Here is a 15259-nt window from a genome sequence, read left to right on the forward strand (position 1 = left end):
TATGCCCAGTGTCAGGATGTCAGAGCAGGCACACCATATCAATTGAGTTTGACACCCCTGGGTTATTAGAACTCCTGAGCTAGAGGGTAGAAACCAACCAGGCCTTCCTGCTGTTATTTGGCATTCAATGCCTTCTGCAAGAAAGTGAGAGAGAATTGGGAGTGTGAACAGGATTGAGCTTGACAGTGATGCTCATCCACCCCCCACCTTAATGAGTCCCCACTGTTAAATACACAGTTGACACTATCTAGACTCAAATTGAAGTGATCACCTGAATGGTTGTGAACCTTTGGAATTGTCTACTCCAGACAGTTGTGGATGCTTTATTGTTGAGTATATTTAAGGCTGGAATAGACAAATTTTTGGTCTCAGGGAATCGAGGGATATGGGAAGCGGGTGGGAAAGTGGAGCTGAGGCCACAATCAGATCAACCATGATTGTATTGAGTAGTGGAGCATTCCTGCTCCTATTTCTTATATTCTTATGGAGCCGGAGTGTCTATAATGTGTACCCAATCTTTCTGGAGAGAGGGAGGCAGATATTGTTCAATTCAAAGCTCCAAGAAGACATGGTTCTGAATGATCGATTACTGCAGATCCCTTCAGTCCATTTTTGAAGATATATCTGAGAATAAAGTGAGCCAGAGGTTGGCATTTTCTACATTAGTACATTGCAGAGTGTGTCGATAACGGTGAAATTAATCATTTAATTAGTTGCTCTAAGTTAGTGCTGTTGAGAGGGATACAGAGGAGAATGGTTAATGTAATGTAATATTAATACGTTGCTGAATAAAACACCTGGACTGATGTTATAATTGGATATACATCCTTTAATTTATGATAAATTACTGCTGTCTCATATCATTTGCAGCAACAATTTAATTAACTCTTGGGATCAAAGAAACAGCTCAAATATTTCAAACTATGATTTCAAATAACATGCAAGAGCTTTTCCCCCTCATTAATTTTTGTTTGCTCTCTTTTAGCTGGTTGCCTTAATCTTAATCTGAACCAGAGGGTTGAAGGTTCAAGCTCTACTCTAGAGTCTTGAACAGATAATCCAGACAGATGCTCCAGTGCAGTACTGAGGGAGTGCTGCACTGTCAGAGGTGCTGTTTTTCAGATGACATGTTAAACAGAGACCCTGTTTGTCTCTCCAAGGTCATGGTGCACTGTTCAGTGGAGAGATGGGAGCTCTCTTGATAATGTGGTTATCTTCACCTTCACTAACTTGACCAACTGACTGAAAAAAAGGATGGATCAGTAGGTTATTTATCCCATCACTGACTGTGAGATCTTGCTTTGTGCAAGTTACTTGACACAACTGACTATCAAGACGTAGCCACTGCTCTTCACAAAGTTCACTATAAGCATAACATTTTTGGGTTTGGAGAGATATGATTAAACTACCAAAGAGTTTGTTGTTTAAGGGGAGGTGGGGGAGAGGGTGGGGAAACATAGACTGAATCTCAGAGCATCATATTCATCTTCAGCTCTGAAATCTAAATGAGGGAAAAAATGAGCAACAAACACTCAAGCCTGTAATTAAACAGCATAAAAATAAGCTTAAATGTTTACCTATGTGACTTTGAATTCATCAGGGTACATTTGAGCACAGCGGGGTTTGTCTATGCACTTTCAACTTCTCCATAGTTGAATTAAACGCTCAACAAAGAGTTTGGTACATTGTTGCCTAAATCTATACCTCGGCAGAATAGATGGCAATAATAATAATAGCACGCTGAAGACCTCTTATTTTTAAGGTATCAGTGGGCATCCTGGTATATTACTGTGAAGCTCATATAGGCCACAAAAGCTGCTGGGGCTGAGTTGAGTCTACTGACCTCAGACAGACAGCAATAAGCCTTATAAAAAGAAATTTGCGAGGAATATCAATATTAATACAATTTTGTTTTACAATTAAATTAGAAGGAAAAGCATAGTCGAGGCTCATGTAGGCCCTTGAAAACAGATGAGAGCAATATTGTGAGAAAAGGGTACTGTAGACTTGTGTAATTACTTGGTGTCAGCCTTCACAGTAGAGGAAAGAGGATAATACACTTGACATTCTAGAGAAATTAGTAACAAATCAAGGACTTGAATTTACTAAAGTTAATGTCAGCAAGAAAACAGCATTGGAAAAAAATAATGACACTAAAGACTGACAAATCCCCAGGATTTGATGTTTTCCGCCCCATAATTTTAAAGGTAGTAGGTGAGGAAATTGCTGGTTCTATAGCCATAACCTTCCAAAGCTCTCTTGATTCTGGAATTGCCCCTTTAGATTGGAAAATCGCATATGTAATTTCATTATTTAAGAAAGACAAGATAGAGAAAAATCAGGAAATTATAAACCTGTTGGCCCAACACTCGTTCCGGGGAAGGTATTGGAATCTGTAATTAAGGACAGTGACTGAGCACTTACAGTAATTTCAGCTGACCAGAGATCAACACAGATTTATAAAAGGAAGGCCATGTCTAACAAACATCATTGAATTTTTGAGGAAACAAGTATTGGACAGGGGAAATCTATGGACTGAGTTCATATGGACTTCCAGAAGGCATTCGATAAGGTTTTACATAAGAAACAGTTGTCTAAAATTAAAGCTCATGGAATTGAAGGAGAACAGTTAGGAGATTGGTTAGGTGGTGGGGGACAGAGTAGGGACAATGGATATTTACTCGAATTGGAAGAAAATGTCTAGTGGTATCACACGGGATCTATGCTGGACCTCAACTATTCATTATATTCATTAATGATTTAGATAATAAGTTTGCCATTGGCACAAAGATTGATAGTAAGCGGTGTAAATGGAGCATAAATGTACAAAGCAACATTGATAAAGTGACAAAACTGCAGCAGAAGGATTAAGTGTGAGATATTCCATCTTAGACCAAAAAGAGGACAGATCCACTGATGGGAGACATAAACTTAAAATCAGAGGCAGGCCATTGAGGAGAGAAGTTAGAAAACAATTCACACTTTCACGTAAAGTGTTGTAGAAGTGTGGAAAACTCTCCCACAAAAAGCAATAGATGCTAATTCAATTAATAATTTTAAATCTGAGATTGATATGTTTTTGCTAGCAAGAGTATTTACTGATTTAGAGCCAAGGCAGGTGGATAGAGTTAGGATACAGAGCAGCCATAATCTCATTAAATGATGGAACAGGCTCGAGGAGCTGAATAGCCTCCTATGTTTTAAGACTGAGTAAATTGGGCCTATATTCTCTGGAGTTTAGAAGAATGAGAGGTGATCTCATTGAAACATACAACGGGGCTTGATAGGGTGGACGCTGAGAAATTGTTTCCATCGGTCAGGGAAACTTAAACACGGGGCCACAGCCCCAGGATAAAGGGCCGATCATTTGAGATTGTGATGAGGAGAAACTATTTCATTGAAAGAGTTGTAAACCTTTGGAATTTGCTGCCCCAGAGAGTTGTGGGCACTCCATCGTTGAATACATTAAAGGCTGGGATGGACAGATTTTTGGTATCTCAGAAAATCAAGGGATATGGGTGGACAAGTGGGGTTGAAGCCCAAGATCAGCCTTGATCATATTGAATGGCAGAGAAGACTCGACGGGAGGTATGGTCTTCTACTGCTCGTATTTCTTGTATTCTTCTGTTTCAAATTTTAGACTCTTAAGAGATCGCCCCCAAGAAATGCTAACTCTCTGAAGAACCTTCCTGCAAACATTGTAGGTTCCCAGGAACCCCTGCAAACATTTTGAGTTAGAATTAGCCATGTCTCAATGGTAGCATTATCATCTCAGAATTAGAATGCTGTGGGTTCAAGTTCCACTCCAGAGACTTGAACATAATGCAATCTTTAATTGCTGTTTGTGGGCCCTTTCAGTATGCAAATTGGTTGCTACCTTTCCTATCTTATGACAAAGACTATATTTCAAAAGTATTTAATTAGCTGTAAAGTGCTTTGGGACATCTGAGGTCTCAAGAGGCGCTATATGAATGCAAGTTTTTTTTAATTAGTATCTCCAAGACTGCCTTATAACTATTAATATCCCTGGAGAGCTACCTGCGATTACTAACATACAGCAATGTCCCACAAACAGCAATGTGATAAAGAACAGATAATCTATTTCAGTGAGGTTGGTTGAGGGATAAATATTGACCAGGACAGCAGGGAGAACTCTCTTGCCCATGGAGGAAACCAACTTCAATGGGGAGAGAATAGATCTGACCCAGATAAATTGGAATCAAAGGTTGGCGGGCAAAACTGTAACTGAACAATGGGCTGCCTTTAAAGAAGAGATAGATTGGGCATAGTCGAGGTATGTTCCCATGAATGGGAAAGGTAAAGCAAATCCAGAGCACCCTGGTTGACAAAAGAGATAGAGATTGGATGAAGAGGAAAAAGTGTGCTTATGACAGATACCAGATGGATAATATAACCAAGAACCAGATGATTATAGAAAGTTCAGAGGAGAATTGAAAAAGCAAGTAAAAGAAGCAAAGAGAGTTGAAAAGAGACTGTCAGCTGAAATAAAAGGAAATCCAAAAGCCATTTATAGGCATATAAATAGTAAAAGGGTAAATAGTAAAATAATAAAGGGAGCAGTGGGGCTGATGGGGACCAAAAAAGGGGATTTATGCATGGAGGCAGGGGGCATGGCTGGGGTAGTAAATGAATACTTTGCATCTGCCTTTACCAAGGAAGAAGATGCTGTGCAGGTCATAGTGAAAAAGGAGATACTTGGAAGGGTTTAAAATTGATAAAGAGGTATTGGGTAGGTTGTCTGTACTTAAAGCTGATACGGCAGAAGGACCGGATGAGCTGCATCCCTGGATGCTGAGGGAAGTGAGAGCGGAAATTGCAGAGGCACTGGCCGTAATTTTACAGTCTTCCTTAGACTTGGGGCTGGTGACAGAGAACTGGAGAATCATAAACATTACACCCTTGTTCAAAAGAAGAGTGTAAAGATAAGCCCAGCAACTACAGGCCAGTCCGTTTAACCTTGATGGTGGGAGGGTTTCTAAAAATGATAATTAGTTACGAAATCAATAGTCACGTGGGCAATTGTGGTTATTAAGGAAAGCCAGCACGGATTTAAGGGAGAATCATGCTTAACTAACTTGCTTGAAGTTTTTGATGAGATGACAGAGAGAGTTATTTAGGGTAATGCTGTTGGTCTGGTATACATGGATTTCCAATTTGATAAAGTGCTGCATGACAGACTTGTGAGCAAAGTTATAGCTCATGCAATAAAAGGGAGAGTAGCAACACGGATACGAAATTGGCTGAGTGACAGGAAACAGAGAGTAGTGGTTAATGAATATTTTTCAGACTGGAGGAATGTTTATAGTGGAGTCCCCCAAGGATCACTGTTGGGACTGCTACTCTTCCTGATATATAAATGACATAGACCTTGGTGTACAGGCACAATTTCAAAACTTGTTGACAATGCAAAACTTGGAAGTATTACAAACTGTGAGGAAGGTGGTGTGCAACTCCAAAAGGACAGAAACAGGTTGGTGGAATGGAGGGGAAAATAGGAGATTAGAAATTTAGTGCAGCGTGAAGTGATTCATTTTGGTAGAAAGAGCATGGGGAGACAATATAAAATAAAAGGTATTATTCTAAATGGGGTGCAGGGACAGAGACCTTGATGTATATGTGCATAAATCATTGAAGGTGGCAGGGCAAGTTGAGAGAGCAATTAATAAAGCATACAGCATCCTAAGCTTTATTAATAGGGGCATAGAGTATAAAAGGAGATTCTGTTAAACTTACATAAAACACTAGTTCGGCCTCAACTAGGGTATCCAGTTCTGGGCGCCACACTTTAGGAAGGATGTGAAGGCATGCGAGAGAATACAGAAAAGATTCACAAGAATGGTTCCTGGATGAAGAGCTTCAGTTACGTATGTGGAGTAGTTGGGACTATTTTCCTTGGAAAAGAGAAGGTTGAGAGGGATTTGATAGAGATATTCAAAATCATAAGGGAGTCAGAGTAGATAGGGAGAAACTGTTCCCATTGATGGAAGGGTGGAGAACAAGAGGGCACAGATTTAAGGTAATTGGCAAAAGAAGCAATAGAGACATTCGAATAAACTTTTTCACGCATCAAGTGGTTAGGATCTGGAATGCATTGCCTGAATGTGTGGTGGAGGCAGGTTCAATCAAGGCGTCCAAGAGGGAATTGGATTACTATCTGAAACGGGAGAATGTGCAGGACTATGGGGAGAAGTCAGGGGAATGGCATCAGGTGATTGCTCCTTCAGAGAGCCAGCACAGACATGATGGGCTGAATGGCCTCTTTCTGTGCTGTAACCATTCTCTGATTCTGTGATTTATGGAAATGGAGATTTACTAGCAAACAACATTGCCCTTTTTTGCTATAATTTTTTAAAACATGATCTCTGTCTTTATTTTTGTTTTCCAGTTGGGAGAGGGTGAGCAGTTTGCTAAGATGGTGACCGAGATGAGTGAAAAAGAACCTGAGTTTCGAGCTAAAGGCTTTTTAGCTGTCGGCTTGACCTACAGTCTCCAGGCCACAGATGGTAAGGGCACTGTAGAAACCCACAAAGCTTGGCAGTATAGCCCCATGATATATGCAGTGACATGCAATTCTCCACCTTGTATTCTCATTGTGATGAAATTGAGAATACTCACTGTTTCCTACTCTAACTCATTCTTTCCCAGGGCTTCAAAGCCACGAAAGCTCATTACCTCTCTATTTTTTCCTACAACTTACAGACCTTCAACATCCAAACTTGATGCCACCAAACCTCAATTTAGTTGGACTTAGTGGTGTCCTACACTGTGGGCTTTGGCCATGGATTCTTAAGTTCGTATATATGTCCTAGCTCTCACGAAACCATGTGTCAAACCAGTTTGGAAAGAAGTTTCATCTTTCATGGTTAATGGACCGACAACCTTCAACTTTTAAAATGATACCTCAATTGTGTCTACGTAGAGCATGAGAAGTAGGAGCGAGAGTAGACCATTCAGCCCCTCAAGTCTGTTCCACCATTCAATAAGATCATGGCTGATCTTGTGTTTCGATTTCCACATTCCCATCTACCCCTGAAAACCTTAGATTCTTGTTAGGCAAGGGAATCAATCTACCTCTGCCTTAAAAGTATTCAATGACCCTGCCTCCACCACCTTCTGAGGCAGAGGTCCAAAGTTGCACAACCCTCTTAGAGGGATCTAAAAGGACGACCCCTAATTTTAAAACAGTGCGCCCTAGTTCTGTAGTATTATAAGGGCATTTTTAAGAGTCAACCACATTGCTGCAGGTCATATGTAGGCCAGAGCAGGTAAGGACGGCAGATTTCCTTCCCTAAACAACATTAGTGAACCAGATGGTTTTTTACAACAATCGACAATGGTTGATCATGCTCATCATCAGACTTCTAATGAATTCAAATTTCACCATCTGCTGTGGTGGGATTCAAACCCAGGTCCCCAGAGCATTACCCTGGGCCTCTGGAATACCAGTCCAGTGACAATACCACTTTGCCACTGCCTCCCCCATCAAGTTTCAAAGAACAATTCAGTTAGTCCCACTCCCTCGCTCTTTCGCTATATCACTGCATTCTTTTTCTCCTTTAAGAAATTGTCCAATTTCCTTTTGAAGGCTAATATTGAATTTTTGCACCTCAAGTAATCACTATATTTATTCACAACTTAGATGGCAGAATAGAGAGCCACATCTGTAAGTTTGCTGATGACACAAAGATCATCAGTATTGTGAATAATGTAGAAGGAAACATAAAATTACAAGAGATATTAATAGATTAAGCGAATGAGGAAAACTGTGACCAGTGGATATTCATGAGTGTGAGGACAGCCACTTTAGACCTAAAAAAGATAGAACAGAGTATTTCTAAATGATGAAAAACTGGAAGCAGGGAAGCTCCAAAGGGACTTGTGGGTCCAAGTACATAGATCATTAAAATGTCATGAAAAGGTACAAAAAATAATCAAAAAGACAGATGGAATGCTGGCATTTATATCTAGAGGACAAGAATAACAAGGGATTGGAAGTGACGCCCCAGCTTTACAAAGCCCTGGTTAGAACACGCCTTGAGTACTGTGTTCACTTCTGGGCGACACATCTTCGGAGAGAATGCAACGTAGATTTACCAGACTGATACCTGGACTCTAAGCATTAAATTCCAAGGATCGAAAACACAAACCAGGGTTGCATTCCCTGCAATTTAGAACATTATGGGGTGATTTGATTGAAGTTTTCAAAATATTAAGGAGAAGGGTAGATAATTATTTTTGCTGTTTGGGGAATCTAGGACTAGAGGACATAGCTTTCAGGAGTGAAATTAGGAAACACTTCTTACAAAAGTTGGTAGAAGTTTAGAACTGTCTTCCATGAATGGCAGTTGATGCTAGATCAGTTAATTTTAAATCTCAGCTTGATAGATTCCTGTTAACCAGAGGTATTAAGGGCTATGGGGCAACGGCAAGCATATGGAGTTAGGCCACAAATCAACCATAATCTTGTTGAATGGCGGAACAGGCTCAAGAAGCTTATTTGCCACTTCCTGTTCCTATGAACCTGTATTCATAACCCAGTCAGACAGTAGATTCCAAATCCTAACTACCTGGTGAATAAATTATTTTCTCCTCGTGTTGCCTCTGGTTCTTTTGCCAATCACTTTATATCTGTGCCCTTTGATTATCAACCCTTCAGCCATTGGAAACAGTTTCTCTTTATTTACTCTAAACCCTTGATTTTAAATGCCTCTATCAAATCTCTTCTTAGCCCCAGTTTCTCCACTCTATTTCTGTAATTGACTATTGAAGATAAGCTTGGGCCCTGGTCATTCTGAAAAATTCAGGCTACACAGGGCTGCACAGCAGCGTGTATGTTTTTTTGGATATTTATACATATTCCATTCAAATGATGCTCCAGAATTCACCCAAGCTCATAATCTTGTTGAATGGCATGGAACAGACTCAAGAAGCTTATTTGCCACCCCCTATTCCTATGAATCTGTATACATTACCCTATCAGACAGTAGATTCCAAATCCTAACTACTAGTTAGGCTAGTGGGCAAAATTAAAGCGCGTGGGATTGGGGGTAATATACTGGCATGGATTGAGAATTGGTTGACAGACCAGAAACAGAGAGTGGAAATAAATGGGTGTTTTTCCGGTTGGTAGGTGGTGACTAGTGGGGTACCTCAGGGATCAGTGCTTGGGCCCCAGCTATTCATGATATATATAAATGACTTGGATGAGGGAACCAAATGCAATATTTCCAAGTTTGCTGATGACACAAAACTGGGTGGGGTTGTGAGGAGGATGCAAGGAGGCTTTGGGGCGATTTGGACAAGTTGTGTGCGTGTGTGGGCAAACACATGGCAGATGCAGTATAACGTGGATAAATGTGAAGTTATATGCTTTGATGTGAAAAACAGAAAGGCAGACTATTATTTAAATGGTGATATATTGGGAAATGTGGATGTACAAAGGGATCTGGGTGCCCTTGTACACCATTCAATGAAAGTAAATAGGCAGGTGCAGCAAGCTATTAGGAAGGCAAATGGTATGTTGGCCTTCATTGCAAGAGGATTTGAGTTCAGAAGTAGGGATGTCTTACTGCATTTATATAGGGCCTTGGTGAGACCACGCCTGGAGTATTGTGTGCAATTTTGGCCTTCCTACCTAATAAAGGATATATTTGTCATAGAGGGAGTGCAGCAAAGGCTCACTAGGCTGATACTGGGGATGGCAGGTCTGTCGTATGAGGAGGGATTGGTTTGACTGGACCTGTATTCACCATAGAGTTTAGAAGAATGAGAGGGGATCTGATTGAAACGTATAAAATTCTAACTGGACTAGACAGACTGTATGCAGGGAGGATGTTTTCCCTGGTTGAGTCTAGAACCAGGGGCCACAGCCTCAGGATACGGGAAGGCTATTTAGGACAGAGATGAGGAAAAATTTCTTCACTCAGAGGGTGGCCAACCTGTGGAATTCTCTACCACAGAAGGCTGTGGAGGCCAGGTCACTGAGTATATTCAAGAAAGAAATTGATAAATTTTTGGATTTTAGGGGCATCAAGGGGTATGGAGAGAAAGCAGGAATATGGCATTGAGATAGAGGATTAGCCATGATATTGAATGGCGGAGCAGGCTCGAAGGGCTGAATGACCTACTCCTAGTTTTTATGGGTGCCTTCCTCTTTTGAACTATGCTTCATTATTAGTATCAGGCTTGCCATCTCACCCAGTTGTTTCAGTAGGCATCGGTCTTGCCCCCACTCCCTCTTTAATCTCACAGATACAGATCTTGCCCATTCTGTATGCTAAAGCCTTGCTAAACCTGGCAAATCTTGAAACTTGCACTTCCCACCCCTCACCTCCATATCCTGGAGGCTTTACCCCACTCTTTCAAACTCTTGTAATCAGAGGTCTACATCTTGTAGTCACAGGTAGGGGTTGCCAGCTCGGGTCGGATGTGTTGCAAGAGGTTTCATTACATGATCGCCCACAAAACTGCTCCTTAGTCGACCAACACACTACCTTTTTGGCTTGCAGCCTTCCCGCATCAATCAGAATGCAAACAGTCTCATCGTTACTCTTTCAAATTATTCTTGACAGTCAGACTGCTTTTTTCCCTCCGTCTCCGATATTTTTTATACCCCTCTGAATTTTCTCCCAGATTGCTCACAGCAGTGTCCAGGGGTTTAATCTTCCATTCCTGGAGATGCCACAACAACCCAAGAGGGTTAGCAAACAACAGATTTCTCCCCCACCCCTTTCTCTCCCCACTGCCTGCCCAAACAGTGCAAGCATAGCAAACATTTCCTCACCTGGCATACTCCAGCCCCTGTGGTCTCTTTTACACACCAGCCTTATCACTTGTGTTCACCTGATGAATCTTTCATCTATCAAATACAAAAGCAAAACACTGTGGATGCTGGAACTTTGAATTAAAAACAGAAAATGAGGGAAATGCTCAGCAGGTCTGGCAACATCTGTATGGAGAGAAACAGTGTTAACCTTTTACATTTATGACCTTTCATCAGAACGTGATGTTGCCAGACCTACCGAGTATTTCCAGAATTTTCTGTTCTGATTTCATCCATCAATCCCTGGTCTGTGCTCATTTCATTAACAACCTACTGATTTTTCTTTTTAAAGCAACATTGAGAGGAGTGCAAGAGGACCTCCAGAAAAAAGCACTTCGAGCATTTCAGAGGTGTGTGTTTAAAAAACAAAGTAAATAAGCCTCTTTGTCAGAAAAGGTAAAACATAAATTCTTACTGTTGCCATGACAACTAAAATGGAAGTGATATTTTACTTGCAAGCTTTAGTCGCACACAGCATTTCTCTGAGCTCTCCAGTGGAGAACAAGCACCGTTTCTGACTACAAAGTAAGTGCTAGCAAATTACTGGCAATATGAGGCCTATTTTTAGGATTAATGGGAGCATATATTTGTGTAGCTGCCTGATAGTCATTAGGTGTGGCAAAAAGAGCGTCACCAGAGCATAGAAGTACAGGAATGGAAATGATGTTCTTTCTTCAGGTGTTCCTGTGCTCACTGTGGGAGGGACGTTAGCACTGAGAAAATGGAACAACCTTATTTGAAGTACAGCCAGCTGCAAAGTAAAGTCTGAACTTCCCCTAACTATTTGTCGCAGCCCACCTCCAGAAGACTATAACATATTGTTTACAGATTTTACCCCACCCTAAAGACAGGGATGTCCACCACATTGAGTTGGTGGAGGGGGGGTGGAAGGTGACGTACATAAGTCTATAAGTAGAGCATTAAATAAAGCCAATTACATAGGTGTGAGAGGCAGGTTGACTAAGGTAGGTTGGGAAATTAGGTGTCAAGTATGGTGGTTAATAATTAAATAAATATTTCATAATTCTCAACAAATATACAAAACGTTGAGAAATGAAATAACTCCTCTGGAAAAGTGATCCGTGTGTGGCTAACTAAAGGAGGTAAAGGAGTATTAGATTAAAGGAAAAGGCTTATAATAACGCCATAAGGGCCTGAGGATCGGGACAGTTTTAGAAAGGATGGCCAAAAAATTGATGAAGGGGGAGAAAATAGAATCTGAGAGTAAGCTAGCAAGGGATATAAAAGCAGATTGTAAGAGCTTCTACAAGTGTGTGAAGAGGAATAGAGTGGTGAAAATAAACATGGGTCCTTTACATGCGAGCATACAAATTAGGAGCAGAAGTAGGCCACTCGGCCCCTCGAGCCTGTCCCCTTAACTCAATAAGATCATGGCTGATCTGTCTGCAACCTCAACTCCACATTCCCACCTACCCCTGGTAACCTTTCGCCCCTTTGCTTGTCAAGAATGTATCTCGTTCTGCCTTAAAAATATTCAAAGACTGCTTCCACTGCCAAAGACACTCTACCCTCAGAGAAAAGAATTCTCCTTATCCCTGAATCAAATGGGCCACCCCTTATTTTTAAACAGTGATCCCTAATTGTAGGATAAATCCTTTCCACATCCACCCTGTCAAGACCCCTCAAGATCTTATATGTTTCAACCAAGTCACCTCTTACTCTTCTGAACTCCAGTGGATACAAGCCTAGCCTGTCCAACCTTTCCTTATAAGACAACCCTCCCATTCCAAGTATTAGCCAAGTAAACCTTCTCTGAACTGCTTCCAATGTATTTACATCCTCCCTTAAATACGGAGGCCAATACTGTACGCAGCACCCCAGATGTGGTCTCACCGATGCCCTGTATAATTGGACCATTACCCACTATATTCAATTTATATTCAATTCCCCTCGCAATAAACGATAACATTCCATTAGCTTTCCTAGTTACTTGCTATACCTGCATACTAACCTTTTACGATTCATGCACTGGGACACCCAGATCCCTCTGTATTTCAGAGCTCTGAAACCTCTCCATTTAGATAATATGCTTTTTTTATTCTTCCTGCCATTATGGACAATTTCACATTTTCCCACATTATGCTCCATTTGCCAGATCTTTACCCACTTATCTATATCTCTTTGTAACATCCTTATGTCCTGTTCACAACTTAATTTCCTGCCTATCTTTGTGTCGTCAGCAAATTTATCAACCATACCTTCGGTCCCTTCATCCAAGCCATTGATATAAATTGTAAAAGGTTGAGGTCCCAGCACTGATCCCTGTAGCACACCACTTGTTACACCTTACCAACCAGAAAATGACCCATTTATGCCTGCTCTCTCCTTCCAGTTAGCTAGCTAATCTTCTATCCATGCCAATATGCTACCCCTTATCAAATGCCTTCTAGAATCTTACAGTATATCCACCAGATCCCCTTTATCCACATCACATGTTTCTTCTCCATAGAGCTCCAATAAATTGGTTAAGCATGATTTCTGTTTCACAAAACCATGTTGACTCTGCCTGATTATCTTGAATTTGTCTAAGTTCCCTGCTATAACGTCTTTCATAATAGCTTCCAACATTTTGCCTGTGATAGATGTTAAGCTAACTGGCCTGTAGTTTCCTGTTTTCTGTCTCCCTTTTTGAATAAGAGAGTTATATTTACTATTTTCCAATCTAATGGAACCTCCCCCAAACCTAGGGAATCTTGACAGTTAAAACCAACCCATCAACTGTCTCACTAGCCACTTCTTTTAAGACCGTTAAGATGAAGCCCATCAGGACCCAGGAACTTGGCAGCCTGCAGCTCAAACAATTTGCACAGTACCACTTCCCTGGTGATTGTAGTTTTCTTGAGTTCCTTCCTCCCTTATATTTCCTGTTTCACAGATATTTCTGGGATGTTGCTTGTATCCTCTATCGTGAAGTCTGATGAAAAATGGCTGTTCAATTGATCTGTCATCTCTTTATTTTCCATTATTAATTCCCCAGATTCACTTTCTATAGGGTCAACTTTCACTTTAATTCCTCTCTTTTTTTAAGTATCTAAAGAAACTCCTACTATCTGTTTTTATATTTCTAGCTAGTTTTCTCTCGTACTCTAATTTCTTCTTTCTTATTAATCTTTTTGTCATTCTTTGCTGTTTTTTACATTCTGTCCAATCTTCTGACCTGCCACCCATCCTTGCACAATTATATGCTTTTTCTATATTATCTTTAACTTTTTTAGTTAACCACAGATGTGAGTCCTCCCCTTGGAATTTTTCTTTCTCTTTGGAATGTATCTATTCTTGTATTCTGAAATATCCCTTCAAATGTCTGCCACTGCATCTCTATTGACCTATACCTTTAACCTAATTGACTAGTTCACTTTAGCTAGCTCTGCTTTCATGCCCTCATAATTGGCCTCATTTAAATTTAAAATACTAGTCTTGGACCCACTCTTCTCTCCCTCAAACTGAATGTAAAGTTCAATCATATTATGATCGCTGCTACCTTGGGGTGTTTTCACTAATAGGGTATTAATTAATCCTATCTCGTTGCACGATGCCAGGCCTAGTATAGCCTGCTCTCTGGTTGGCTCTAGAGCATGCTGTTCTAAGAAACCCTCCTGAAAACATTCTATGAACTCCTCATCTAGGCTACCTTTGCCCATCTGATTTTTCCAGCCAGATGTAGATTAAAATCCCCCATGATTATTGACATACCTTTCTAAGAAACCCCCATTATTTCTTCCTTTAGAATCTGAAACAGGTGAAATTATAATGGGAAATAAAGAAATGGCAGAGATATTAAACCAATATTTTATATCTCCTCCCAATAGAAGACACAAAAATACCAGAGATCATGGGGATCTTAAAGAAGTTAATATTAGTAACAAAAAAGTATTTGATGACTTAGATGAAGGGACCAAATATAATGTATCCCAGTTTGCTGGTGATACAAAGCTAAGTGGGAAAGTAAACTGTGAGGAGGGCATTAAGAGTCTACAAAGAGATCTTGACAGATTACGTGATTAGGCAAGAAGGTGGCAGTTGGAGTGTGTGGTAGGAAATGTGAGATTATTCACTTTGGTTGTACTGCAGAAACTTGCCAAAGATTCCTTTAACAACACCTTCAAAACACATGACCTCTACCTCCTAGAAGCAAAGGGCAGCAGATGCGTGGGAGCACCACCACAAGCCCTCCCCTCCAAGTCAAACACTATTCTGACTTGAAACTATATTGCTGCTACTCCACTTTCACTGGGTAAAAATCCTGGAACTCCCTTCTGGCACTATGGGTGTGTTCAGGAAGGTGGCCCACCAGCAGCACCTCAAGGGCAATAGGGAATGACAATAGATCTTGGCCTTGCCATCCCATGAATGAATGAAAAAAAAATTTCTCATCTACACTTCTTACAATACCAT

General features: G+C 40.7%; 1 protein-coding gene across 1 annotated transcript in view; it reads left to right on the forward strand.

Moving 5' to 3' along the window:
* ttc7b (tetratricopeptide repeat domain 7B) overlaps positions 1-15259 on the forward strand; it is a 253419-nt gene that overhangs the window by 95088 nt on the left and 143072 nt on the right. The window contains exons 9-10 of the mRNA XM_078562037.1: positions 6407-6524; positions 11136-11193. Of these exons, the coding sequence (XP_078418163.1) occupies positions 6407-6524; positions 11136-11193 (176 nt within the window). The remainder of the gene's footprint in view (positions 1-6406; positions 6525-11135; positions 11194-15259) is intronic.

The sequence above is a fragment of the Cetorhinus maximus genome, chromosome 18 (genome assembly GCF_964194155.1).
Source record: "Cetorhinus maximus chromosome 18, sCetMax3.hap1.1, whole genome shotgun sequence".
Classification (NCBI taxonomy): Eukaryota; Metazoa; Chordata; class Chondrichthyes; order Lamniformes; family Cetorhinidae; genus Cetorhinus; species Cetorhinus maximus.